The sequence below is a fragment of the Diceros bicornis genome, chromosome 34 (assembly GCF_020826845.1).
Source record: "Diceros bicornis minor isolate mBicDic1 chromosome 34, mDicBic1.mat.cur, whole genome shotgun sequence".
NCBI classification, from domain to species: Eukaryota; Metazoa; Chordata; class Mammalia; order Perissodactyla; family Rhinocerotidae; genus Diceros; species Diceros bicornis.
This window is the reverse complement of record NC_080773.1, coordinates 17,154,387-17,181,236: the sequence shown is the minus strand read 5'-3', so window position 1 is coordinate 17,181,236 and position 26,850 is coordinate 17,154,387. Positions and strand designations below refer to the sequence as shown.

The 26,850-nt window shown below is 56.0% G+C and overlaps 2 protein-coding genes across 7 annotated transcripts in view; one reads left to right on the top strand and one right to left on the bottom strand.

Annotated features, from left to right (window-relative positions):
- Positions 1–15,457, bottom strand: part of GRIK5 (glutamate ionotropic receptor kainate type subunit 5) — a 56,687-nt gene extending 41,230 nt beyond the window's left edge. Inside the window, exons 1-12 of one of the 5 annotated variants that reach the window (XR_009216705.1) lie at positions 14,308–15,229; positions 11,215–11,344; positions 10,687–10,815; positions 10,201–10,365; positions 7,733–7,830; positions 7,473–7,638; positions 5,075–5,253; positions 3,266–3,319; positions 3,012–3,173; positions 1,263–1,415; positions 771–875; positions 554–661 (exon numbers count right to left, since the gene is read on the bottom strand). Coding sequence is in view for 4 of the 5 variants with exons in the window: in XM_058529431.1 (XP_058385414.1) it covers positions 554–661; positions 771–875; positions 1,263–1,415; positions 3,012–3,173; positions 3,266–3,319; positions 5,075–5,253; positions 7,473–7,638; positions 7,733–7,830; positions 10,201–10,365; positions 10,687–10,815; positions 11,215–11,317 (1,422 nt within the window). In the remaining variant the exon portion in view is untranslated. Of the gene's footprint in view, positions 1–553; positions 662–770; positions 876–1,262; positions 1,416–3,011; positions 3,174–3,265; positions 3,320–5,074; positions 5,254–7,472; positions 7,639–7,732; positions 7,831–10,200; positions 10,366–10,686; positions 10,816–11,214; positions 11,345–14,307 lie in introns of all 5 variants that reach the window. The other 4 variants (XM_058529431.1, XM_058529432.1, XM_058529435.1 and 1 more) reach the window with 4 other exon arrangements.
- Positions 15,458–18,948: 3,491 nt separating this feature from the next.
- Positions 18,949–25,110, top strand: ZNF574 (zinc finger protein 574). 2 transcript variants are annotated; one of them, XM_058529437.1, is made up of 2 exons: positions 18,949–19,079; positions 21,567–25,110. In XM_058529437.1, the coding sequence occupies exon 2, from the start codon at positions 21,587–21,589 to the stop codon at positions 24,275–24,277; it is 2,691 nt and encodes an 896-aa protein (XP_058385420.1). In that variant the 5' UTR covers positions 18,949–19,079; positions 21,567–21,586; the 3' UTR covers positions 24,278–25,110. The 2 variants fall into 2 exon arrangements, with proteins under 2 accessions (XP_058385420.1, XP_058385419.1); XM_058529436.1 differs by having other exon boundaries at positions 18,949–19,188.
- Positions 25,111–26,850: the final 1,740 nt, after the last annotated feature.

Genomic DNA, 26,850 nt, shown 5'->3' with positions numbered 1-26,850 from the left:
CTCAGGCTCTGGAGCCTCAGAGACTCATCTCCTGTCCCAGCTATGCCCTATACTTGCTGTGTGACCTGGGGAAGTCACTTCACCTCTCTGAAACTTGGTTTCACATCTTCAAGATGGATATTAAATAAGTTGGCATGTGTCAACACTCATTTGGCAAAGATGACAAAACGACCACTCTAGCGATCATGATTTATGGGGGTCTACCACAGGCCAGACACTGTGTGAGGCACCCTGCCTGTGCAGCCTCGTGGAATCCTCATGATATGCACCTATGAGCTAGTCGTTTCTGTCTCTGCCATGTGACAGCAGGCTGGCAGAGCCCGGGGCTGGACCTGGCTCTGATGGCAGAGTCTGTGCCCTCCCCTGCTCTGGCAGCGATTAGGATGGTGATGCCTTGGTCACAATCGGGGGTTGTCGGGTGCATGAGTCATGCTCCCACTGATCTGTGCGCTGTGCCAGCCAAGGCTTCCCTCCTCCTCACTAGGACCTGGCTGGGGCATTGCTCAGGAAAGGCTCCTTCACCTTCTGCCCCGCCCCCCCAAGGGCCACTCACCAGGATGGTTGTGACCACCAGTGTCTTGTTGGCCAGTGTCTGCGACAGGTTGATGTCCAGGGTGGTGGCATTCATGGCCAGGGTCCGGTTAGAGTACCATACCCCAATCTGTTGCAGAGAGGGTGCTGTCAGCACAGGCCCTGCCTGAGGACGCCTCAGCCCTCTGGGCCCTGGCCCCACCCCATGAGGGCTCTGGCGTCTCCCTGGGCCTACTCACCTCTCGGTGGCCGTGCCGGGACTTCTCTAGGATGCGCAGGGTGTAGTTGGTCCTCTGCCCTTTGCTGTTGAACTCGACTCGCCCAGTCAGCCCATCATACTCTACCTAGCAGGGTGGGAGGCGGGCAGAGGGAGGGGTGGCAAGGGCCCAGAGAGACGGGCCAGAGAGGCCCCACAGGGGACAAGACAGAGGTGGAGTGGACAAGAGAGAGGGAGAGGGACCAGGCAGACAAGAGAGAGCGAGAGGGACCACGAAGGATCACAGTTAAAGGAGCAAGAACACACCAGCAAAAGAGGGGAGACAGAAACAAAGACACAGGGAAAGAGCAGCACAGACAGGAAGACGAAGGCCAGGAGAGGAGGGACGAGAGAGAAGAGCGAGGAAGAGGTACAGGTCGGGGAGAGGGCAAAGGGGCCGCAGGGTGGACACAGTGAGTGCCCCCGCCTGAGGTGGGCTGCCCTGTCCCCTCTGCCCTCCCCGCCCCCGGCTCACCATGCGCAAGTAGTTCATGAGGCTGGTCCCGTGGGGCCAAATATTGGCTGACGTACAGGCCAGCGGCTTCACGCCAATCTCCTGGCTGCGATTCAGCTCCCGGACGGCGCTCACCACCACGTGCACGGCGTCAAACATCAGGGCAGCCGACAGCTGTGGGGGGCAGAGGTGGGGCAAGATGGGGCAGAGGCAGCTTAACCAGGGGAACCCCAAAGCCCCTGTGGTGCTACCCCTAAGCCCTCAGATAATTTCTCTCTCCCTAGGAATGTGAACCACACAGGTCAGCATCGAGGAAGGGTCTCTGGGCATCTTCCTCAGGGAAATGTGGCTAACAGTGGGAAAGGTGTGCATGCTGTCCACGCCTTTGTGGCAGTAGCTCTTCTTGACGGCATGTGGCCACTTGTCTGTTTGGGGAAGGGCACATCCGAGAGGATCTGCCTGGACAGCCAGCTGTGTCACTCCCACGGGAGTATGTTGTTGGCCTAAGGGCATGCCCAGGAATCTGTCTGCATGGCTGGTGCAGCTGGGGGAAGACAGCCATAGCCCCTGTCTGAGTGTGTCTGGGGTCACATTTATGTGGGTGGGGCTGGACAAATGTGCCTGTTTGTCTATATACCAGGTGGGTGTGGTGTCCAGGAGGCAGGACAGCATAATGGTTGTGAGCCTGGGCCTGGGAGGCAGGCAGCTCTCAGCTGGAGGCCTCATGTAGAAGACTACCCCTACCCCTCTCTGAACCTCAGTTTCTTCCTCTGTAAATGGGGATAATCGTAATCTCTGCCTCTGAGCACTAACGTGGGGATCAAGTGAGATAATTAATACATGTAAAGAACTCAAAACAGCTCCTGGCACACAATGAATGCCTCATACATACTGGCCACTCAGCTCTGACTGATGGCACAGGGCGTCTGGTGCGCGTGTGTTTGTGAGAGTGTGTCTTAGCCGGGTGGGTGTGAAGGTCTGAGTATCTGTGTTGTGTAGGTAGGCACAGGGGTGTGTAAAAATGTGCCTCTGTGTACATCTGACTGCACGGCCTGGTGTCCGCGTGTTTCTGTGCACGGAGGAGTGTCTTGGTATCTTGGTATGTGACTAGATGTCTGTGAACAAATACACATAAATATGCATCTTTTGTATGTTTGCATTTATTCAACATATATGTCGGACACCTACTATGAGCCAGGCTGTTTTAGGTGCTGGGGATACAGCGGTAAATGAACAGACAAAAACCCCTGCCCTCACCTACACATCTGGATCTACATCTGTATATAAGTAAACTATAGAGCAAGCCACATGGTGATCAAACAAGCAAAGACAGGTGCTACAGAGGACAATATGGCAGGGAAGGGGGCTAATTGGTAGGTAGTTTCCCATTTTTTAAATAGGGAGGTCAAGGAAGGTCTTACAACTGAGGGGACATTTGAACGACTTGGTGATGAGGTAGTGAGTCACTAGTTCTCTGGGGAATTGCACATGAAGCAGTAGGAAGAGTGTGCAAATGCCCTGAGGTGCACATGTGCTGGGGCAGCAGAGGCACCTGGAGGAGGCTGGTGTGGCTGGGGTGGCGTGGGAAGTGGAGAGGAACAAACAGATCAGACTTATCTCAGGGCCACACTGGGAGGCCTTCTGGCATGTACTTGGAAAGTGAGTGAGGGCGCTGCAGGGTTCTGAGCACTCTCTGACCGAGGTTTGAAGGGGCCCCCAGAAGTGTCTATATGCAGGGCGTCTGTGTGTCTAGGGGGTGAGGGCGCTCACCGCGGGGCCCGGGTAAGTGCTGACTTCGCAGTTCTCCCTCCAAGACATGTTGAGGCTGCGCACAAACTCGGGGTAGAAGGGGTGCGAGGTGTTGAACATGGAGAAGCCCAGGATGTTGGAGGAGTCCTCCACGATACCGTCCAGGTGCAGGATGGGGAAGTCCTACAACCGAGAAGACAGGGTGAGGCCTGGGGCCGGGCCCCACATGGGGCAGACGCTGCGGGAGGGCCGGAGGGGCTGGAGCGGGTACGCACCATGGTGGTGAGGATGTACTTGTAAAACGCTGAGGTCATTCCCAGCTCCGAGGCCTGGAGAACACGGGAAGGTAGAGGCGGCAGGAGAGGCAGAGACCCACAGGCAGAAATGGAGAGAAGCCGAGAGAGATTGAGAGACAGGCCTAGTGAAGACACCTTGTGGGAAACAGTAAGAGACACCCAGAGACAGAGCGAGACAGGGAGAAGGAGACACGTGCAGGCAGAGGGGGACCTTGGTCCCTCATGTCGCACGACGCTGACTGACTGGTGCCCCAGATGGGACGAAGATTTTGCTAGAAGAGAGAATGGCGCCGTCAGATGCCCACGTCCCTTTTTAGGGCACTTAGAAAACTGTCTTCTGGAGACAGTTAGGTGAAGGGACACCTCAGAAATGAGGTGGGTGGGGGAGCGTATCCAGAACCTTAATCTTAATCCCCATGCTACCCCAAAGCCAAGTCTGGGCTGCTCCTATATAGGGCTCAGCCTGGTCACAGGTCAGATAAACTACCCCTGCCATCTTTAAAAGCACTTTGCAGGGGCCGGCCCTGTGGCTTAGCGGTTAAGTGCGTGCACCCCACTACTGGCAGCCCGGGTTCAGATCCCAGGCGCACACCGACGCACCACTTCTCCAGCCATGCTGAGGTGGCGTCCCACATACAGCAACTAGAAAGATGTGCAACTATGACATACAACTATCTACTGGGGCTTTGGGGAAAAAAAGGAGGAGGATTGGCAATAGATGTTAGCTCAGGCCGGTCTTCCTCAGCAAAAAGAGGAGGATTGGCATGGATGTTAGCTCAGTGCTGATCTTCCTCACAAAAAAAAAAAAAAAAGCACTTTGCAATGAAAGGCAGCCAACTTGAATCTCAAGATGCATGTCTGAGCCCCTTTCTCACAGTCCTCCAGAACAAAGCTAGAAGACCTCTCCATGCCAGGAGTGACCAGTCCTATCCCGCTATGATCAGGAGAATGGCAAGTGACATCAGCTGGCATTGTCTGAGTGGCAGGATCTGTTATCACATGGGTTACAGCCCATTCCACGACAGGGAAGTGCAGGCTCAGAGGAAGGTGACCACTGGTCACTCAGTTCACATGAGAGGGGCCGGGACCCCAACCCAGGCCTTCCTGCCTCCCGAGCCTGACATCCTTTCTCTAAGCCTTCCAGCCTCAACAGCCCTGTGGATTCTGTCCACACTTCTTTCTGTAAGCTAAGATCAGGAGTGACATACGGTTTTAATTAAAACAAAACTGGAGAAAAATAAATAATACAGATTAGATTATGAGGAAAAATTAAGAGCAAGGAAGCAATGAATGATTAATGAATGTGGGTCACTGATGGACGGCAGGAGGCAGGCCCAGGGGGAAGGCCCTGGCGCTAGCCCCACCCGGGTGCCCTTGAGCCAGTTCGTTCCCCCCCCAAAACCCCAGCTCCTTCATCCACAAAACGATCATCACACCTGGACCACAGGATGGGGCGAGAGCCAAACTGAAGAATACGTGCAAAGCACCTCAACACACAGCAGGACAGGGCCAAGTACTATCCAAGTGCTTCCCCCGACATACTCATGAACCCTACATCAACCCACGAGGTAGCAACTACTCACAGAGGAGAGAGGAGTGACCAGGGGTGCAAATGGGAAGCCACTGAGCTGAGAGACAAACTTCGGGATTATCGTCTACACAAAGGAAGCAGGTCTCCACAACCCCGTGTGACCACTGAGGCCCATGGGCACTGGGTGACTTGCTCTGTCACCCCATGTTTCTGCCCATGACCCTGCAGGAAATCAGAGACGGGGCGGGGGGACCCACCTTACGGAGGATGAGGTGGGAGATGGACGCATTGGCGTCGATGATGATGGTGGACACCTTGTCGTCACGGATCTCCTTGAGCAGCGGCGTGGGGTCCCGGCTGTCATCCAGCATCCTCACTGACAGCGTCTCCTTGGAGATGAGGAAGCCACGCACCAGTTCCTCCAATCGCAGCAGGCCTGAGGGAGGGGTCGGCCCGGGTTAGAGCCCCTCCGTGTGCCCAGACATGAGGCAGACACTCCCTCCTCCTCCCCAACACGGGGTAGCTGGGGAGAGAATGAGGGCGCTCAGGAGACGCGGGCAGCTGTCCAGAGCGCAGCTGGTTCTCTTGGGGTACTGGACCCAGGGTCCTCCCGAATTAAAATCCCAACCTAGACCTCCCCTAGATCTCCAGATGCCTGTCTCCTGCCACCTTTCTGCCCTTACTGGGATATGTGACAGGCATCTCACATTTCACATGCACAAAGCCGCACTGTGCTCCTCTCGCCCAAACCACCCTGTCTTCCAGGGTCAGTGAACAAACTCCAGGCTGCCAGTTACTCAGGCCAAAACCCTTAACGGCAGCCTGGCCTTCTCTCTCACACCCACACCCCATCCACACAGGCTCTATCTTCAAAACACATCAGATGCCATGGCGCTGCACCACCATCACTGGCCCAAGCTACTGCCATCTGTTGCCTGCTACAACAGCCACACTTGTCCCCAGAGGGTCCATTCCCTACACAGCAGCCAAAACCATGTAAAGCAGACATGTCCCTCTTCTGCCTAAACCCTCCAATAGATTCTCGTTCGTTCAGAGTGAAGGCCAAAGTCCTCACAGCCTCCAAGGCCCACTCCATCTGCCCACCTGCTTCGTCACCTCCCTGACCTTGTCTCCTCCTCTCTCACTCCAGCCACACCAGCCTCCTTGCTGTCTGACACACGTGACGGTCATGCTCCTGTCCTGTCGCCTTTGCACCGGCTGTTCCCTCTGCCTGGAATGCTCTTCTCCCAGATCCCCATGCAGCTCCATTCCTTACCACCTTCAGATCTTTACTCAAATGTCACCTCCTCAGTGAGGCCTACACCCACCATTCCATTTCAATTTGCACCCACCCCACTCTAGCACACCTCTTCCGTTTCTGCATAGGATTTATTCCAACTACACGATGTCCTTATCTATGTTCATTGCCCAGCTCCTCCCGTTACAATGTGGTGTGAGAAGGGCAGGGATCCCAGCCTGGCTTGCACACTGCTATATGCTCTATCTTTGATACCAAGAACAACATCTGGCACACAGCAGGTGCTCAGTAAATACCTTTTGAAAGAGGAATTCCTCCTGGAGGTTACTGAACGCAGCCCTCTCTCTCTCTTAAGCTGCACAAACCCACCAGCCTAGCGGACATCTCCACTTGAATGTCTCAAAGACATCTCAGACCCAGTGTGTGCCCCTGAACTGACTGTCCCTTCCTCCTTGGGCAGAAGCCTGGTCACCACCTATGACCCCACCCTCTCCCTTCCCTCACGACTCTCCTCAACTCCATCCTGGCCTCTCCACTCCCACTGCCAGAGCCCCAACCAGCAGCATCTCTCCCTGCCTCTGGCTGGTCTCCCTGCCACATTCCGTGTCACTCTCCAGTCCACCCTCTACACTGCAGCCAAAGAGTTCTTCCTGCAATACACCTCAGGCCACATCCCCTTGCCCCGACCTGTGTGGGAGCCTTCATCATCTTCAGGATAAAATACAAGGTCCTATGTGACCATGCCGCACCCACGTGTCCTACTTCATTGCTCCCACACACCACCCACAGATAGCATCCTTGAGCCTCTCAAAGGGGCCACACTCCCTGGGCCTCCACCTCTGCCCTGCCATGCTGTGCCCTCTGCTCAGAGCATGCTCCCCACCTTCCTCCCCCACTGCAATTCCTCCCCAACCTTTAGGTCCAGCTTAGATGTCCCCTTCTCAAGGATATGAGCTCCCCCTGAACCTCCCAGGCTGGGTTAGGATTCCCTCCTGTGCACTCCTACAGCCCCCTGCATGCCTCCTGACAGAGCACGTGTCACTTTGCATCACCACCACTCAACTACCGTGTTCTCCACTGGCCCTGGAGTTCTCTGAAGTCAGGGACCACACCTAGTGCTATTCACTGCTAAACCGCCAGGGCCTAGCAGGGGCCTTGCACCTAGGTGCTAGTCACTATCTGTTGACTAAATGGTCTCTTTGGGGAGGTGGGGGGGTTCTGTGGAAGCAGCGGTCAGCATTCCTAAAGGGGAAGGGATGGTGGGGACCAGAAGAGCCTGCGCCTGGGTCCCCCAGGGGTTATAACTAGGGGTCCTAATCACTGTGTGGGACACTAGATATCTTGGGAAGGGGAGTTTGGGGGAACAGAAAACAAAACATCCAGTCCTCCTCCCTCACACTCAGCCTTGGCGCAGATGAGGCTGGCCGAGGGATAGTTGAAGGACTTGAGGATTCGGGAGACTGCCAGGCTGACGTCCTCGTTACTGGGGTACAGGCTGACGGATGCGAAGCGAAGGTACTGCAGGCGCGGTGTCTCCTCGGGACCCACCTTGATGTGGGGGATCTGGACAAAGAAGTAGCCTTTGCTTCTATCCTGCTCCCCTCTCCCCACCCTTGCCTCCCAGGGACCCGCCCACCACCACCCCACACCACCTCACCTCCTTCTCCCCACAGATATGGCTCACGGTGGAGGCTGATGCAGGGCTGGAGGAGGGCCCCAGGACAGACACGACCCCCTTGGGCAGGATCTGACACACTGCGAGGGGTGGGAAGAGACCAAGAGACTGCAGAGTCAGGGACCCTCTCTCTTCTCTTCGTCCCCACTCCGCAGGGAACCGCCCTCAGGGAACCCCCACCAAGTGTTGGGAACCATTCAGGAGAAGATCCAACACTCAAGCTGCCTGATCGTCCTCTGCCACCCGGAACCCAGAGGCCCAAACCCTGACCCCACCCACCGCAGTGGACAAAAGGAGCTGGCACAAGTCACAGAAAGACAAGGAAACATGCCAACAGTGGGATGGGCCAGACCAAGAGAGAACAAAGGAAGGGATGAAGAAAAAACACCAGGGGCCTCCTTCTGGCTGCAGATCCAGTGCCTGGTTCCTCAGCCTTCATCTGTCTCAACCTTTCTAACCACACTACAACCCAGAGTGCATCCAACACTCCCTCTACCCTGAACCCACGGCCAAGGTCCCCTCTACACTCCACACCCCAAACACCACTCTTCTGTGCATTTACCTGCTTTTCTTTCTTCCACTTTTTCCCCCTTAAACACACGTGCATCTCAGGAGGTGGAAGCTGTTGTTTTTGCCTGCCCAGTGCCCACTCTCATGGCAGAACCCTAACTTTTCCTCAGGGAACCATGTGATTCCCAAGATTGATTGGCACCTGACCCAGGATCACAGAACCACATTGTCCTGGACACAGTGATTGGTTCAGAGACGGGGACGGGCTGAAACCAGGCCATTGAGAGACTTCCTCAGGCCTTCTGCAAAAATTATTACTGGGTTTGCTAAACTGGTAAGATGTAAGTTTTAAGCTGTTGAGGCCATCCTGCCACCAGGTGGGGAGGGCATTCCTGAAAATGAAGCCAACTCAGAGGAAAGCAGGACCCAGAGATGAAGACAGAGAGATTCCTGGAACATCATTTGGGCAACTGGATCCAGCCAGGCCTGAAACAATCTTGGGACATCATTTGAGTACCTGGATCCAACCACGCCTGAAATCAGTCCTCAGGCGTTTTCACGACATGAGCTGATAAGTTCCCTTTTCTCCTTAAGGCAGCCTGAGTTGGGTTTCTGCCACAGGCAACTAAAAGCATCATAACTAAATGTCTCATCTTCCTCCAAACTTGTTCATTCTATGCCTTCCACGCTGGTGAGGGCCCCACCACTTGCACAGACCAAATACCCAGAAACGGCCCTTGCCTTCCATCTTTCTCACAACAGCCAATTAGTCACCAAATCCTGTCTCCGTTTTGTTCTCAAATTTTCTCGCATCTGTCCACTTCTCTTCAACCCCTCCTCCCCTGCCTTACTTCAGGGCTCTCAACTCAGGCATGCACCAGCCTCCTCACTGAACACCCAAATCTAGCCCCCCAGATTCACCTTTTAGAAGCCCAGCTCCCCGGTCTAAACTAATCAATGGCTCCCCATTGCCTGCGAGTGAAGGCGGCATCTTTCAGCCTGCCACTGCAGGCCTCCTTGAGTTGGCCTGCCAATCGGCCCAGTCTCACTTCCCATTGGCCAGTCACATTCCAGCTCAGAAGTCTCTCACAACCCCCCCAAATGTGTCCTGAGTCCAGGTGGTCAGGATGGCTGCAACCCCACACCCTGTTCCTTGGCTCTGAATGCTCCCCCCTCCCCTCCGCCCCAGCTCCAAACTACAGGCACAGGCCTGGAACACCATCTGCCTCCTTACCCTCCATCCCAGCATCTTCCAATTTGTATTCTATGCTGCACCAGTCAAAAAAGTCCAGCAAACATTATACCTCATCCTCTCTCTCATTGATTTGAAGTACACATGAACATCATAAAGGACCTGATAAGGCCTGTAGGAAACACTCCTATCTAAAACATGTTGGCAGGCAGCATCTCCCAAAGACGCATCTCCAGCCCACCTGTTCAAGCGCCACCTATTCACATCTGCTCAGTCCATCAGTATCCAACATATAATTACGCACCCTACTGTGCGGCTGGTTGTGCTCCACGGGGCATACTTGGAGCAATACCACTCTTTCTACATCCTGCTCACCCTTCAGAGCTCAGCTTCAGTTTAGCCTTCTCTAGAACACCTTTGCTACCCCTGCCCCTGAAGTCCCCTGGTCTCAACACCTGGGCCCCTCGTTACTCAACTCTGGGGGCTAAGCACCCCCAGCCAGCTATGAAGCTTATCTTTCAAATGAGGCCCTCAGCTCCTCCAGGGCGGGACTGGGACTGGTGCTCTCCCCACCTCCCCATGCCCCGCAGCACCATCTCTGGGAAGGAGAAGGCAGAGCAGACATGAAGAAAGGGGTAGATGGAGCTAGAAGAAGACAAGGTGAGCTGATGAGGCCGGGGGCTGAGGGATGGACTGAGGGCCATCAGCCTGCCCTGCCTCACCCCACGCCCCCTGTGGCCCTGCTCACTGGTGTCCGTGGTCTCGTACTGGCTGTCCCGCTGCAGCTCAAAGATGTCTACTTCCACTCGGGCCTTGGCTGGGACCTCGATGATCCCGTTGATCTGCTCCCGGGCCAGGGCCAGGGCCAGACGTTCACCACGGCCACACACTGTCTGGTCGTCCAGGATTGCAGCTAAAGGGACACAGGGGTTGGGGTCCAGAACTCCTGCATCCTGAGGGAGAAAGGGCTGCAGTCCTGGACTCCTGGGATCTGAGGTGGGGGTGGGCATGGGGACCAGGGGTCTAGACTCCTGGATCTGAGGCTGGAGAGAGCTGAGAGTCTGGACTTCTGGGCCCAGGGGAAAGAAGGAGCTGGAGGCGGAGGAAAGCTGCGACCTGAAGCCCAGATTCCTGGGTCCTGAGAGACTGGCATGCCTGGGTTCCCAAAGAGGAGCCCCAGGGCCCGATGGGAGGGTATCTGAGGAGGCAGGGGCAGGGGGCTGTAGGGCCTCACCCATGCGCAGTGATGAGAGCACCTGGCAGCTGGGGCTGACAAAGGCAACAATCAGCAGCAGCAGCAGCTCAGCCGGCATCTTCCTCCCCTCCTCATGGGGACGCAGCTGCCGCGGCCCCCACTCGCCACCTGCAGGGAGATCCCCAACCCATGGGGAGATTGCTGATGTGGGGGCTTCAGAAGCCCTTTGGAAGACTGCTGGGCAGGGTAGTAACTGCAAACCCCAGGACACTGTCAGTGAGCTCTGAAGGGCCCTGCCCTCGTTAGAAGCTGATAGTACTGAGAGCATTGCTAGCAAGAGGCTCAGGCTCAGAGGAGCACCACCACGGAGGAGCTCACGGCGCTCAGGCACTGAGTGGGAGACGCACTGCTAGAGGAGATTCACAGCTACCAAAACAGGAAGGAGGGAGGATGTGGATCTCAGGTAAGAGCAAATTTCAGGGACCATCCCCACCCTAATAGGAAACCAGGAAGTGCCACCCCCCCACCACCCAGTCCTGCCCCTGTCTCTGGGCAGGCAGCCGTTACCAGGCAACAGAAACCGGCTGGAGAGGATGCGGTGGTTGCTAGGCAACCCCATCCCAGGCCTCACTTGCCACCTTACTGACGTCCCTGGTTCCCACAATCCCATGGGGAGAGAGGCCTGGACATCCGGGGTCTGGAGGGGAGAGTATCCAGGAGTTAGGAAACTTGGAGAGACAGGGAAAGATGGAGAGAGAGAGAGACGGAGACAGAGAGAGACACATGGAGACACACAAATAGAGACAGATGTATGAACCCAAGGCTGCTAAGGGGCTAAAAAAAAACAGTAAAGAGTGAGAAGGGGGGACAGGAGAGAGACACAAAGAGGAAGAGAAGCTGAGAGGGGGAAAATACAAAGAGACTCAGGAAAGGAGAAAGGAAAAAATAGGCAGAAATATAAGAGAACAGAAAGACAGGAGAATGGGGATAGAAATGGAGAGAAACAGAGGAGAGTTACAAGGAGGTAAGGCTAGGGCTAGGAGGAAGAGGGAAGAGACAGGAAGACAGTGAGACATGGAAATGGAGAAAGGGCAGGGCAGGGAGAAAAGAGGGAAATCAAGACACAGGAGAGACAGAATAGAACAGGAAGACAGAGAACGGAGAGAAGACACAAACCCACTGGAGATACCACCAAAGAGAGCCAGGAGGGAGGAGTGAGTGAGGCAGGGAGTGTGCTGTCTGCCCAAGCAGGTGCTAAACTGTGGCCCCCCACCCTGCTCCGGGGAGCTGAAGATTAGAGGGGGAGAGTGCATCTTTGCTCCTCACAATTGCTCCACCCCAGAGAGTTAGAGATTTCACCACGTGCCCCAGCCTTCTGCAGGGTGACCACTGGGCACGGGTGAGTTTGGTCAGATGCATGGCTCCCCAGGTCAAGGGCTGTGCCTTAAGGGAAGGGACACAGGTTTCTGTGGGAGATGTTCTGTGAGGCCCAGGGTATTCCAAGGTGAACCCAGGTGTCTCTCCTCACCCCATCTGATCCCCATGGAAAGAAGGCTTGAGCTGGTGAGATGGCAGAATGAAACCTGCTAGGCGAGGGAGAGGCACAATGCAACACTTCACACAGTCCCTTATGGCCCGGAAAACCTAGGCCAGGGCAGCAGGAGACCCCATCAGTTCCTGCTCTGCCCCCAATTCCCAGGTGACCTTGAGCCATTCTCTCTCTCTCAGGGCCTCTGGGAAAGACAGGCTGGGGAGCAGCAGGGCATGCTGGGCAGGCTGGGGACCCTGGACTGTAATCTGGATCTAAGGTCAAGGGTGGAGGTGCAAGAGAAGCTGGGAGACCAGGAAAGGAGAACTCACAGGGGAGAGAGGTGTGGAGGGCGGGGCTAGGAGAGAGGCAGGAGTGAGGGTGGTCATCCTGAGACACTAGGGACCTCTGGGGGCAAATTAAGGAGCAGAGACTAGAGGACACAAAGACTGAGGGAGAGACAGGGGTGAGAAGGTCAGGCACCCACAGGTGGCAGACACAGGTAGGAGCAGACAGAAACAGAGTGCAGGGACAGGGCTGGGGGCAGCAGGTACACACAGAGGCACAGGAAGGTACAGAGAGAGAGACAGAGCAAGAGGAGGTCACTGGGGCTAAATGAGAGACAAGGACATACAGACACTACCTAGAAGTGAGACACCAAAAGGGGCAAACAAGAGGGAGGGTGGGAGAGAGAAGGGGCAGGGAGTCAGGCAGGCCTCAGCCCCACAGGCCCAGAGACTCAGGCAAAGCCAGAGAAAGGTGGCAACACAGCAGCCAACTGAGCAGAAGGGGCCCTGCCAGGGGAGAGAGACAAACAAGTGGGCAAGCAAGAAATATCGCAAAGGCGAGAAGGCAAATCAGGTCAGAAAAGGCAAATGGGGTGAGGAGGAGGGCGAAAAAAATGACAACAGGTACGAGAATCGTTGGAAGGAAAGATATCACAAAACTCTGAAAATAAAGAGAGCCAGTCGGAAAGAAAGAAAGAGAAAGTATGTCGGAGCCACATAGCAGATCTATAGAAGAGGAAAGGCAGGCAGGGCAGACACGAGATTGAGAGAGCCTGACTCACAAACTAGGAAAGAGGGTGAGTGAGAGTCAGAGAGGGAAACTGAGGGACCTGGAGGGGCCCAGACAGGGACAGGGCACGTGCCCACATAAGAGGGGTAAGTCCACACAGAGGTGCAACCACTCAGGGTGCTTTGGGGGAGGGGTCAATCTCAGAGCCTGCAAGCCTGAGGCGTGGGGAGGAATGAGAACCAAAAGGCAGGCTGGGAGGTGGGCAAGAGGATGGAGGGGTGGCCAGACCACCAAGGAAAAGACAAGGGGGAGCATGGAGCAGGGCAGCGGCTAAGGAGTAAGGGATGGAGGAACGGACCCACAGTGGATCTAGGGGAGGAAAACAGAAAAGTGAGAGAAGGAAGACTCCAAGCCCAGAGTTAGCGAGGGAGGAGGACAGGTGAGCAGAGGCACAGGCGGAGCCAACAGTGGACAGAGAGAGTGGAGTGAGGGCTAGATCTGGCATGAGAGCCTTCAAAAGAGACAGCCAAAAGACAGGAGAGTTCTGAGAGAGACAGAGAGGGCCTCCCCTAACACCAAGAAACGGTAAGGCTAACAGCAAAGAAGAGAGAGAAGTTGGAGATTCAGAGAGAAGCCCAAAAGAAACATGAAATGGAGATTCAAAAACAGAAAGCCATTTCCAGGAGATAGAGACCGGCAGGGATCTGGATGGGCCCATAGCAAGCAGAGAAGATGAGGCTCAGAGGGAAAAAGAGAGAGAGAGAGACACTGAAACAGAGTGGGAGAGAGCAGAGCCGGTCACCAGAACCGAGGCTGGAGAAAGCAGGGGCGGAGACATGCCAAGAGTCCCGGAGAAGGAGTGAGACCACAAGTAAGAGCCAGACAGCCCCTCAGGACCCCAGGAGCTGGGGGCTGTGGGGCCACGGTGAGCTGTACCCAGAAGAAGGGGTGAGAAAAGGCCGAGGTGAACGGAGGTGGCGGAGATGGAGGGCGCCGGCAGGCCCCTGGTGGGGGAGGGGGGAAGGGAATGTGGGGGCCCTGCCAGGCAGCAGTGAGCCCAGCCTTCCAGGACCCAGGCCGGGCCCCAGCCCAACCCCCGCCTTGCAGACACTCACGGATCCTGGTGGGACGGAGGGCGAGGACCGACCGCAGGAAGATGCGCTGGTGCTGGGTGGTGGTATGGCTGGGGCGGGGGGAGAGGGCAGTCCACAGGGCCCCCTCCCCCGCCTCCCGCGGTGGTCCCCAACTAATCCAAAACGGGGCTCCCCAAGAACAGGGAGGAAGGACAGGTGGTAGAGGAGAGGGCGGGCCGAGGAGGGGAGAAAGGGGAAAGGAGAAAATGGAGGAGAGAAGGGGAGAGAGGAGAGGGGAAGGAGCAAATGGAGGGGAAAGAGGGAGGAAAGGAGGAGAAGAAGGTGAAAACGAAGGGAGGGGGCCAAGGCCAAGCCGGGGGAGGGGGAAGCCGGCCCAGGAAAGGGCCCCGCCCCCTCCCCTAGCCGGGCCGGCCTGGGGGGGCCACGGGGGGCGAGGACTGGGTGGAGACCAGAAAGCCGGCCATCAGGGGAAGTGGGGGAGGGGAGGGGAGGGCTTGGTGGGGGGGAGGGGGCCACCCCTTCCCCCCTCCCCCCTGGAGCCTGGGCCCTGCCCTGGCTGAGGCAAGGGCCTGGAGTCCTCAAGCCCTCAGCCCCCACGGGAAAAGCATGCTGGGGGCGGGGAAAGGCCGAGGAGTGGAGGGGCTGGGAGGATGGGGTGCTGGGAGACCCGGAGAGGCCGAGAAGGCGGCAGGCGAGGTGGTGAGATGGGGAGGAGGGCAGGAGGAGGGAGGGAAGGATGGAGAAGAGCAGGTGGAAGAGGAAGGCGGAGGAGGGTGGAGTGTCCCGGGGGCGCCCGGCGCAGGGCCTCGGAGGGAGGGCCTGGCCACGGACTCCTGGTCCCCTGCGAGGAGCAGCCGCCGGCTCCGGGTCCCCAGCTGAGCCTGCCTCCCTGCTGCTAGCCGCCGCCGCCGCCGCCGCCGCCGCCCGCTGCCGCCACCTCTCCTTCTCCCCTCCGAGGCCGCCGCCTGCCTGCCCGCCCGCCGCCCGCGCTGGGTCCTGGAGCGCAGGGGGGCGGGGGGGAGAGAGATGAGGGAGGGAGGGAGGAGGGCAGGCGAGAGGAAGGGAGGGAGGCAGGCAGAGAGAGAGGAGGGAGGGGAGTCCGGGGAGGGGGAACCCGTATTGGTCGGGGCTGGGGGGCCCGCGAGGAGAATGCTGATGAGGGGAAGGCGCTGCATTGGATGGAGGGCCCACCCCGGGGCCACCCCCTCCACCACACCATGCCACCGCCCTGCCCAGGCAGCCCTTGGGCACAGGAGCCCACGGAGATGAGGCGGGGAGACCTAGGGAGAAGGCCATGGAGCTGGGGGTGAGGGCTACAGAGATGAAGGAAAATGCATAGAAATAGCAAGACAGAGGTGGGCCAAGCTCCACAAACCCCACAAGGACAAGGAGAGGGAAAAGCCCAGAGAAAAGAGAGACAGGCCCATCAAAACAAGGGAGCAGACCACAGACACAAGCGAAGGACCTCAGAGAGGAGGGCAGGGGCAGCTTGTGGACACAGACTTCTGGGAAGCTGGGGACAGGGGGCAGCTCGAGGACACAGAGAGCCCTTCATGAGGATGAGGACAAGGGGCAGCTCGTGGACTCACAGAGCCCCCCCAGAAGATGGACAGAGGCCCATGGGAACAGAAGGCACTCCTCGGGCATGGGGGAGTGGTCCATGGTGACAGGAGAAGGCCATGGGCAGGAGGAGAGGCCCACAGAAATGGGAATAAGGACTCATATCACAGAGACAGGGAGGAGGGCCAAGGAGAGTGGGAGAAGGTCACAGAAATGGGGGGAGGCCCAAAGACACAAGGGAACTCATAAAGACAAGGATGCGGACACAAGAGGCCCACTGAGGCAGCAGCAGCCAGCTCATGGAGACAAGGGAGAAGCCCCCAGAAATAGAAGTACCCCCATGGAGGTGAAGGGATGGGTGGTGAGTATGGGAATTCTTTATAATGCACAGAGAAATCCTTGGGACCCACTGAGATGAGGGGGAGGGGAGAAGAGTCCGTGGTTCTGTAGTCACTCAAGCTGAGAGGCAGTGGGAAAGGGCAAGGAGCTGGAGGGCAGAGCCAGCAGAAGGGGGAGACTCCCTCCCTCTCAGAGGGAGCTGAGCAGGCAGGGGGATGGAAGAGAGAAGCAGCGACACAGATCTTGGAGTGGGGGTGGGTGGTGCACGGCTGGGTGGGGGATGAAATTTGGGGGGAAGGAACATGACAGTTGGTGCTGAAGGCTGAGCCCGTGACTCACCACCACCCCCAATGCTCGTGATGGGGAGGAGACACTGACACACTCACGTGCAGCCCCCCAGCACACGTGACCGCATGCCTCGCACACACACACAGCACGTGGCAACTCTGACACCGGCCTGGCATGGGGAAGCACTCCGCAGCCGGCATGTGGGGCATTCCTCAACATACATCTGACACGTACATCTGACCCTGAAGGACCACCAACTTTGCGCACACCTCCTCACCCCACCTGGGCAACACCTATGCCCCCCCCCCACCAACACCCACCCTGAACTCCAACTAGGCCTGAAAGCCCCGACTCACGCCGGCCTCTAGGCCTTTGCTTATGCAGGGACCCCAGCATAGAATGCCTATCCTCTCTAAAGGGAACCTGTCCCCTAATTCTGTGCCACCACCTCCAGAAAGACTGATCTAGGCCTCAGCTTACTCCTGTATCATCTGAAGAGAAAGGACCTAATCAACCCAGATAAACTGGGAAATCCAAGCAAAAGGTCCCAGCAGAAAGGGGCCTGACAAGCGAAGGTGGACCCTTGCATTTTCAAGTGGGGAAGGCCTCCACAGAAGTGAGAAACTGCCTCACAGCATGGAGCCTGTCAAAGGCTGAGTCTAGCTTCGCGGTTTTCTGGCTCCCACCCCAGGCCCCAGGTGACTTCACCCTGAGGGAAAACCCAGATTTCCAGCTTTAGAGCTCACTGATTCTCACCAATTTCTTTCCTCTTCGTATAGCATTCATCCATTCAACATCCTGTCTGCCAGGCAATAGAGCCTAGGAGCCAAGAGTATAGACCTTGGAGTCAACTCCTAGGTTGGAATCCTGGCTGTCTCCTCCTAATGATGGACAAGTTACTTAACTTCTCTGGGCCTCAGTTATTTTGTAAAGTGAGAATAATAGTTCCTCCCTCCTAGTTGTTGAGAGGATTAAACTGAATAATGCATGGAAAGCACTGAGCACAAGACTTAGCATATAACACCCTCAGGAAGTGTTAGCTATTATTACAAGACTCTTTGAGAGTCTAATAAAAATAATTCTTAAGTAGCTTTTACTCTGTGCCTCACAACAATCATATGAGACAGGGGCTATTGTCCCCACTTCACAGATGAGGAAACTGAGGCACAGGGGAGTTGACTTGCCCAAGACAACAGCTAGGAAGTGGCAAGGCCAGGATTCCAATCCAGGTAGCCTGGTTTAATTACATGGTTCTGATGTTAGGGCTTTTAATCTACTGGAATGTTAGGACACCCAGTTAAAAACCAATTTAAGGACATAATTTGCTAAAGAGTAAAACCCACATCCTACTCTGTTTAGGGCCCCCTGGTAGCTTTTTGGCCTCAGAAAGGTAAATGACCAATTTCCCTAAGACTCCATTTACTCATCTGAAAAATGGGGGGTGGACACAGTTAGAACAAGTGAATCTCTTGCAGCTCCCCTCTCCTTGGGTTCAGGGAGTAGCTCTGGAAACATACATAACAGTGCTGGGGCAACTCGCTTCAAAAGCCCTGAGTGCCAGAAGGGGAGAGTGAGTAGGGATGGCGAGAGCCCCTTGGACACATGGGGACTCTACCTTCCCTGAGCTCTGGGGGTTCAGCCTGGAAGGAAGGATAGTCCATCTGCTACCAGGTCACTTCCTGCAGGTTCTGACCCTGGTTGTCCTTCAGGTCATCGACTCCTCACACTCTTCAAATGAAGCTGCCTATCTCTGCTTTTCCTTTTTCTCCCACCATTTCCCATTTCCTCCCTTATCCTTCAAGTTTTCCTCGTTCCCTCAAGTTCCCTCTCTCCTTGCTTTTCCTCTGACATTTCTTCTCCCCGCTCCCGCGAGTCCCTCGGTTTTTCTCCGTTTCCTTCTTGCTGCCTTTATTCCTCTCGTTCTAACGGAGTCTGGAGCCTTGATTTCCCCCTTCATGTGACTGGTGCTGCAGTTTCCCCTCTCCCCTTCGCGCTGACTGTGCTTCACGCGCGCCCTTCGTTCCTCAGGGTGTCCTGCTCCTCAACTGCCCCGCCCTCGCCTGCGGAGGTCGCGTGCCTCAATTTCCCCGACTTTCCCCTCGACCCCCACGCGGCTCCCACCCGTCGCCCCCAAGATGGCGCCCGCAGCCTCGCTCCGCCTCCTGACGTCATCGCGCTGGCCTGTCGTCTCGAGCCGTCAAGAAGAGTCGACTAGGAGGTGGAGGAGGAGCATCCTCCGGGGCTTAAGGGGGCGGGCACTATCAACCCGGGGGCCGGTCGGTGTGGGAATGTCGCTAGAGGATTGGTTCGGCGCCGCGGGGGATCCCGACGCCCCATACTATTGGCCCAAGGATCGGCGACGTGAGCGTCGATTGGCCTGACGGCGGGGGCCAGACGGGCGATGATTGGGCGCGTTCGGCTGTCCGCGCGGCGGCCGAGGAGGAAGGTGGGAGGGGCGTTGCTGAGGGTGATTAGGGGCGAGAGCGAGGCTGCGGAGCAAGCGAGAAGCCACGGAGCGAGCTAGAGAGGGCGTAGCGCTAGGGTGGCCGTCGGAGGGGAACGGCGGCCCGGGCCCGGGCCCGGGGCGTGCGAGACGGCGGAGGCGGGTGAGTGCGGGCTGGCGCGCGGAGGGCCGGCCCGGCTCCCCACCCTGCCCCCGCGGCCTCCTCTCGCCACCCCGCCTGCGCACTGAGGACCGGAGGGGGCGCGCGCCGGGTGAGGGCGGAGCGGCACCAACGGCCGGTGGGGCGCGCGGGCGGCCGGGCTGGGCGGCGGGTGGGGAAGGGGGCTAGAGACGTGTTGAAGGGCTGAGTGAAGAGGGGCGGTGCGGGGGCTGGAAGGGACCTAGGTGAGAAGGAGGCGTTAGAGTTGCCCCCGGGAGGGTCTCCGAGGCTCCAGCGGGTATCGGGTCAAGGGCTTGGCCGTGGCAGTGCAGGACCGCAGTGGGGTGGATGGTTAGAGGACACTTGGGTGCCCGGGGAGGGGTTTAGGGCGTGAGAAGAGAGATAATTAAGTTAACATAAGGAGAAAATCTAGTTATTCTGGGGAAGAATTAGGCCAGTGAGAGAGATCTTGGTGTGAAAAGATATTAGGAAATGGATATCCCTAGAGGGGAGATCTAGAGCTGAGGGAGAGGTCCAGGTGTAAAGAATGGGGTTCCGTTAATGTGAAGAGGAGTTAAACCAAAGTGAAGAGGGGGGTACCCTTGGAATGGGCTGAGACGGGTCTCTGTGGGAAGAAGGGTTATGTTATGTGAAAAGGGTGTCTAGAATAGGTTGGGTGGAAGTAGTCTTTTTGAGAAGTACAGAGAATTAGGTCAGGGTGAAGAGGAGGAATTGGGTATCCGTGGAGAAGGTCAGAGTGGTGAGAGAGAGATCTGTGTGCTAAGGTGGGGAGGGCCTGGGTATCCCCGGGATGAGAATGAGATGTTAGGTTGATAAGTTAGGGGTGTGGGTATCCCCAGGTTAAAAGACTGGTGAGAGGGGTCTGGGTGCGAGGAAGAGGGACCTGACTATCTTCTGTCTGGGTTAGGGTGGGGGGAGGAGTTGTGCATAAGAAGAAGAGAGGGTCTGGGTGTCTCTAAAGGGGATTTGGGCGGTGGAAGTGGTGTGTATGAAAGAAGTTCAAGCCATTGTGAAGGGTAGCCTGGACATCCTGAATTGGGTTAGAGTATGTGTAAGATCTTTTTGCAAATAAGAGGAATTAAGTTGGTATGAAGAGGGGGTCTGGGCATCCCTAGAATGGGTTAGGTTGGGAGGAAGTCTTTGCAAAGAAGAAAAGGTTAGATTAATAACGTGAAGGGGGATCTGGGTGTCTCTGGAATAGCTTAGTAAAGAAAGATTTAAATTGATGTGAAGAAGGTATCTGGGCATCCCTGCAATGGGTTAGGGTGAGGGGGTGGGGCTTTTTGTAAAGAAGAGGTGCTCAGGTTGATATGAAGAGGGGTATGGGTATCCCCAGAGGATTAGGATGGTAGGGGTCTTTTGTGCAAAGGAAAGAGTAAATGTGAAGAGAGAGTCTGGGAATCCCTGAATGGATTAGGGTGGTTGTATATGAATATGAAGAAGAGGGGTTTAAGGCAGTGTGAAGAGAGGATCAGGGTATCCCAGAGGAGGTTATAATTGTAGGTTAGGTCTCAGTGCAAAGAAGAGGTGATTAATGTGAAGTGTCTGGGTACCCTGGAGACACGAGTTAGGGTGGTGGGAAGGGTCTAGGTATGAAGAACGGGTTAGGCTTTTGTGAAGATGGGTCTGGGTATTCCGGATGGGGGGTTAGGGTTGTGGGAGAGGGCCTTGATTTGTAGAGAGGGTTAAGTAATTTGAAGAGGGGGATCTGGGTTTCATGGGCAAGTGGTTAAGGTGGGGAAAGTCTGGATGTGAAGATGGGTTAGGCCAATGTGAGATGAGTTGTTTGGGGGACGGGATAGTTTGATGTGAGGAACCTGGGCACCAGAGAGAGAGTTAGTGGGTAGCAGGGGTTGTGTGTAAAGGAGAGGGGTTGCACCATGTGAGAGTGCTGAAAGTGGGAGGAATTGGGGCAGTTTGAGTAGTCTGTGTTTAAAAAAAGGTCGAGAACCTGGGGGAGGGAGCAGAGGAGCAAGGCTGGGAGAAGCAGGCAGTTAGGGCCTGTGTGAGGACCGCCCCACACCCCGGGCTTGGGCACCCACCTGGGAGCACAAATGGGGCAGTGAGTTGGTAAGGAAAGGAGTCAGTGGAAGGAGGTGGAGAGGATACAGGTTTTGGTGTGATGGGCGGGGCCTTGGGCCAGCTGTGGGGCATGGGAGATGAGGGGTTGGTCAGATTTCAGGATCTGGTGGGTGGAGTTTGATGCGAGTTGATTCAGAGGTGAGACTTGGGTAGATTCCTTGGGAAGGGACTACTGGGAAGACTTTGTGCTTGGTGCTCTTGTGTGTTCAGGAGAGGAAGAATTGTTCAGGGGGGGTGGGGGGAGTGGAAAAATGGAAACAAGAATTTAGAGAGGGAAATAGATCTAAGGTTTTGGTGGGGGGATGATAAAGGGAAAGAATTGTCCACGGGAAGGACTGAGGAACAGTGGCTTAGCTGTGGTTTGTCCCCACCTCTCCCCTTTCCCAGCCCAGGGCCTTGCTGCTGCCATGACTGAGGAGTCAGAGGAGACGGTCCTTTACATTGAGCACCGCTATGTCTGCTCTGAGTGCAACCAGCTCTATGGATCCCTGGAGGAGGTGCTCATGCACCAGAACTCCCATGTGCCCCAGCAGCACTTTGAGCTGGTGGGCGTGGCCGACCCTGGAGTCACTGTGGCCACAGAGGCAGCTTCTGGCACGGGCCTCTATCAGACCCTAGTGCAGGAGAGCCAGTACCAGTGCCTGGAGTGTGGGCAGCTGCTGATGTCACCCAGCCAGCTCCTGGAGCACCAGGAGCTGCACCTGAAGATGATGGCGCCCCAGGAGGCAGTGCCAGCTGAGCCGCCACCCAAGGCTCCCCCCCTGAGCTCCAGTACCATTCACTACGAGTGTGTGGATTGCAAGGCTCTCTTCGCCAGCCAGGAGCTCTGGCTGAACCACCGGCAGACACACCTCCGGGCCACTCCCACCAAGCCTCAAGCCCCAGTTGTCCTGGGGTCCCCAGTTGTCCTAGGGCCCCCTGTGGGCCAGGCCCGCGTTGCTGTGGAGCACTCATACCGCAAGGCAGAAGAGGGTGGTGAGGGGGCAGCTGTTCCCTCTGCTGCTGCCACCACCACTGAGGTGGTGACTGAGGTAGAGCTGCTCCTTTATAAGTGCTCCGAGTGCTCCCAGCTCTTCCAGCTGCCAGCTGACTTCCTGGAGCATCAGGCCACCCACTTCCCTGCTCCTGCCCCAGAGTCTGAGGAGCCTGCCTTGCAGCAGGAGACCCTGACCCCATCACCTGCAGAGGTGCCTGTGTCTCAGCCTGAACCCCTGCCATCCTCTGATCACAGTTATGAGCTGCGCAATGGTGAAGCCATTGGACGTGACCGCCGGGGGCGCAAGGCCCGGAAGAACAACAGTGGAGAGCCAAGTGGGGCAGCCACGCAGGAGCTCTTTTGCTCAGCCTGTGACCAGCTCTTTCTCTCGCCTCACCAGCTACAGCAGCACCTGCGGAGTCACCGGGAGGGCGTCTTTAAGTGCCCCCTGTGCAGTCGTGTCTTCCCCAGCCCTTCCAGTCTGGACCAGCATCTTGGTGACCACAGCAGCGAGTCTCACTTCTTGTGTGTGGACTGTGGCCTGGCCTTTGGCACAGAGGCACTTCTCCTGGCCCACCGGCGAGCCCACACCCCGAATCCTCTGCATTCATGTCCATGTGGAAAGACCTTTGTCAACCTCACCAAGTTCCTTTATCACCGGCGTACCCATGGGGTGGGGGGTGTCCCTCTGCCCACAACACCAGTCCCACCAGAGGAACCTGTCATTGGTTTCCCGGAGCCAGCCCCAGCAGAGACTGGAGAGCCAGAGGCCCCACAGCCCCTCGTGTCTGAGGAGAGCTCAGCAGGGTCCACTGCCCCAGGCACTTACCGCTGCCTCCTATGCAGCCGTGAATTTGGCAAGGCATTGCAGCTGACCCGGCACCAGCGTTTTGTGCACCGGCTGGAACGGCGCCATAAGTGTGGCATTTGTGGCAAGATGTTTAAGAAGAAGTCTCATGTGCGTAACCATCTGCGCACACACACAGGCGAACGGCCCTTCCCCTGCCCGGACTGCTCCAAGCCCTTCAACTCACCTGCCAACCTGGCCCGCCACCGGCTTACGCACACAGGGGAGCGGCCCTACCGGTGTGGGGACTGCGGCAAGGCTTTTACACAAAGCTCCACGCTGAGGCAGCACCGCCTGGTGCATGCCCAGCACTTCCCCTATCGCTGCCAGGAGTGTGGAGTGCGTTTTCACCGCCCCTACCGCCTGCTCATGCACCGCTACCACCACACAGGGGAGTACCCCTACAAGTGTCGTGAGTGTCCCCGCTCCTTTCTGCTGCGCCGACTGCTGGAGGTGCACCAGCTTGTGGCCCATGCTGGGCGCCAGCCCCACCGCTGCTCATCCTGTGGGGCTGCCTTCCCTTCTTCACTGCGGCTCCGTGAGCACCGCTGTGCAGCTGCTGCTGCCCAGGCCCCACGGCGCTTTGAGTGTGGCACCTGTGGCAAGAAAGTGGGCTCGGCCGCTCGGCTGCAAGCGCATGAGGCAGCCCATGCAGCTGCAGGGCCTGGAGAGGTCCTGGCTAAGGAGCCCCCAGCCCCTAGGGCCCCAAGGGCCACTCGTACTCCTGTCGTCTCCCCAGCGACCCTTGGAGGCACTGCCACTGCGGCCCCTGCAGGCCCTGCCCGACGCCGGGGCTTGGAGTGCAGTGAGTGCAAGAAGTTGTTCAGCACAGAGACGTCGCTGCAGGTACACCGGCGCATCCACACAGGTGAGCGGCCATACCCATGTCCAGACTGTGGCAAGGCCTTCCGTCAGAGTACCCACCTGAAGGACCACCGGCGCCTGCACACAGGTGAGCGGCCCTTTGCCTGTGAAGTGTGTGGCAAGGCCTTTGCCATCTCCATGCGCCTGGCGGAACATCGCCGCATTCACACAGGCGAACGGCCCTACTCCTGCCCCGACTGTGGCAAGAGCTACCGCTCCTTCTCCAACCTATGGAAGCACCGCAAGACCCACCAGCAGCAGCATCAGGCAGCTGTGCGACAGCAGCTGGCAGAGGCAGAGGCCGCCGTAGGCTTGGCCGTGATGGAGACTGCAGTGGAGGCACTACCGCTGGTGGAGGCCATTGAGATCTACCCTCTGGCTGAGGCAGAGGGGGTCCAGATCAGTGGCTAACCTTGCCCCATTTCCCTCTTCAGCACCACCATGCCCTGTCGCTGAAGAACCTCCTCCAACATCCCCTTAAGTTTATGTACATACTGTCCCCTTCTTCCACCCTTCCCAGGCGCCATGTAAGTTCTATAACTGAATTTGGTCTTTCTCCTGAGAGGGGTGCTCTGAGGTCCTTGATATGCATAAAAGGTGCCCCCCACACACACCTGTTAGCATTGGTGGCCCCAAGGTGAAAGAGTCAATAAAGACTGAGTTGGACATTTATGTGCTTTTGTGTGGTCCAGCTATGTGGGGTGGAATTTGGGAGCCATGAGCCCAGGTACTTAGGTCTGACTTTTCATGGCTGCATTCCCAATGTCTAGAACAGGGCCTGGCAACTAGTAGGGGCTCAGTAAACACTTGCTGAATTGAAGAGGAGGACATGGAGTCCATGACCATGGTTCTCAGGGAGTGGGGTTTTCACTCTGGTGTTAGGTGGAGGGTGCATGGCTCTTTTGCCACTAGAGGTCCCCACAGCCCCATAGAAGAGCCTGAAGCTGTTTCTACTGGTGGCAGGAACATTTGGGAAAATCTTCAGATTCTTCTCACCATCCCTGTCCCCCCAGTTCCTGACCTAATGTGAGCCGTCTCCCCCAGGGCCATCTGGTTTTCTCACTTTGGACCCCTGAGGGCAAATGCAGGTCTGGGGAAGGCATGATCTCCGAGGCAGTGGAGGAGAGTGGTCCCTGGTACCAGACCCAGCTCTGGAGTTGGAGAAGATTCTGAGTAATGGTTGGCTGGGAGTAGGAAGCCTTATAAGGGGAGTTTCCTTAATGCTCACCTGGATTTGGACTCTGGCTCAGCCAACAGATGTTTGTGGTGGGGTGGGGTGGTGGGGGTGGCTGACTTGATGTTTGAATGTCTAGTTTGTCTCAAGTACTTTGCTAAATTTTTTGGAATAATCTTCACACTGCTCCTGTGAGGAGAACACAGGGAAGGAATCTGAAGTAAAAACGATGGGGTGATTTGCTCAAGATCATTCAACCCAGATAGGGCAGAGCTTCAATTTAAGTCTAATTTCATTTGGTTTAATCGCCCATGTGCTTTCTTCGACATTCTGCTGCCTTCTGCATACTTGGGGGAGGGCAGTGGAGAAAGGAGATGGTGAGTGTGTGACTGGTGGGAATGTTCAATTGCTCTGTTAGTCTTGTCTCTAAGAGCCACACCCCAAGAAAAATAAGCCCCCTCCCCAAGCTTACTCCAGTCTTTTTGTTGGAGAGAGTTCTTATTTGGAAGCCCTAATAAAGGAAAGGTAGAAGGAAAGCTGTCTGTATTGAAACCAGACAAAAGGGAGGCCTGAGATCAGCCCACTCAGCCTCTCCATTACTCCACTCCCTTCAGCAGTCCTGCAGCCCTCGGTGGGCATTGGGGCCCTGAAGACATAGACTGTTGTCTGTGTCTTAGAAGGTTTAGCCTGTTGCTCAGGTGAGAAAATGAGGGCTCAAAGAGAGAAGAGACTTATCAAGGCCACACAGGTGGTAGAGCCAGGGCTAGAAACCAGGTCTTCTAACTCCGTTAATAGAGATTTTACTACATTATACTTATTTTAGTCATTTTTAAAAAGAAAAAGCACTCATCCACTTGATATCCCCTCAGCTCCTAATGAAGAGCGGTTATCTGTTAAGCAGTTTCCAGAGTGTGTTGATCATGGGCACCATCTTTCAGTAACCTCACACCCTACAGAAAGGACTCGAGCCATCTTAGCCCAGCATGCCAGACCCCTTTAATCCACAGGTAAAGATTCATTCTCAAACTGCCTCCTCTCAAGAAGAGCTATAACATCCTAAAAGTCACATCAAGTAAGTGCTTAGAACAATTGGAAGATTTATCCTTGCAAAAACCAGATAAAAATCAGACTGAATCAAGGAATGAGAATGGAGGAAAAAAACGAAGTTGCTGGTTGACTGCATGATAAAGATGCTTTCAGCAGAGGGGTGGCTCTGTGACAGGGGTTATCACCCTTTCTCTATTGTGGTTCCTTTTTAACGTCCCTAGTGAAAACTTTAGACTCCCACCTTGAGAAAAGTTTGTGTGTGCAAAAACGTTTATGAGCAAAACTCACTGTTCACCATCACCCCCTAAAACTTCCATGGTCCTCAGTTGAACCACTGTGCTAAAAAAGATGGCACTGATCAAACCCTTGTTGGATGCCGGGGTTTGAGTTGGACAGGCAAAGGTTCTCAAAACTTGAATGTGTGTTAGGCAATTCCCCCAGAGATTTGGATCCAGCAAGCAAGTCTGGGTGAGACCCAGGAATCTGCGATTTGAACACACCAATTTTTAGCAGGTGACTTGCAGACCTCTCTAAGGAGATCCTTGCACTGCCTGTTTTTAGTTGGATATGGAAGCTGTATAAGCAGAACTGTCAAGGGGACAGAATGGTAGTCCTCTAGTGCCCGATATGGTTTTGTTTTTTTTGTTTGTTTTTTTATAATTTTATGTATTTATTTTCCCCCAAAGCCCCAGTAGGTAGTTGTATGTCATAGTTGCACATCCTAGTTGCTGTATGTGGGACACGGCCTCAGCCTGGCCAGAGA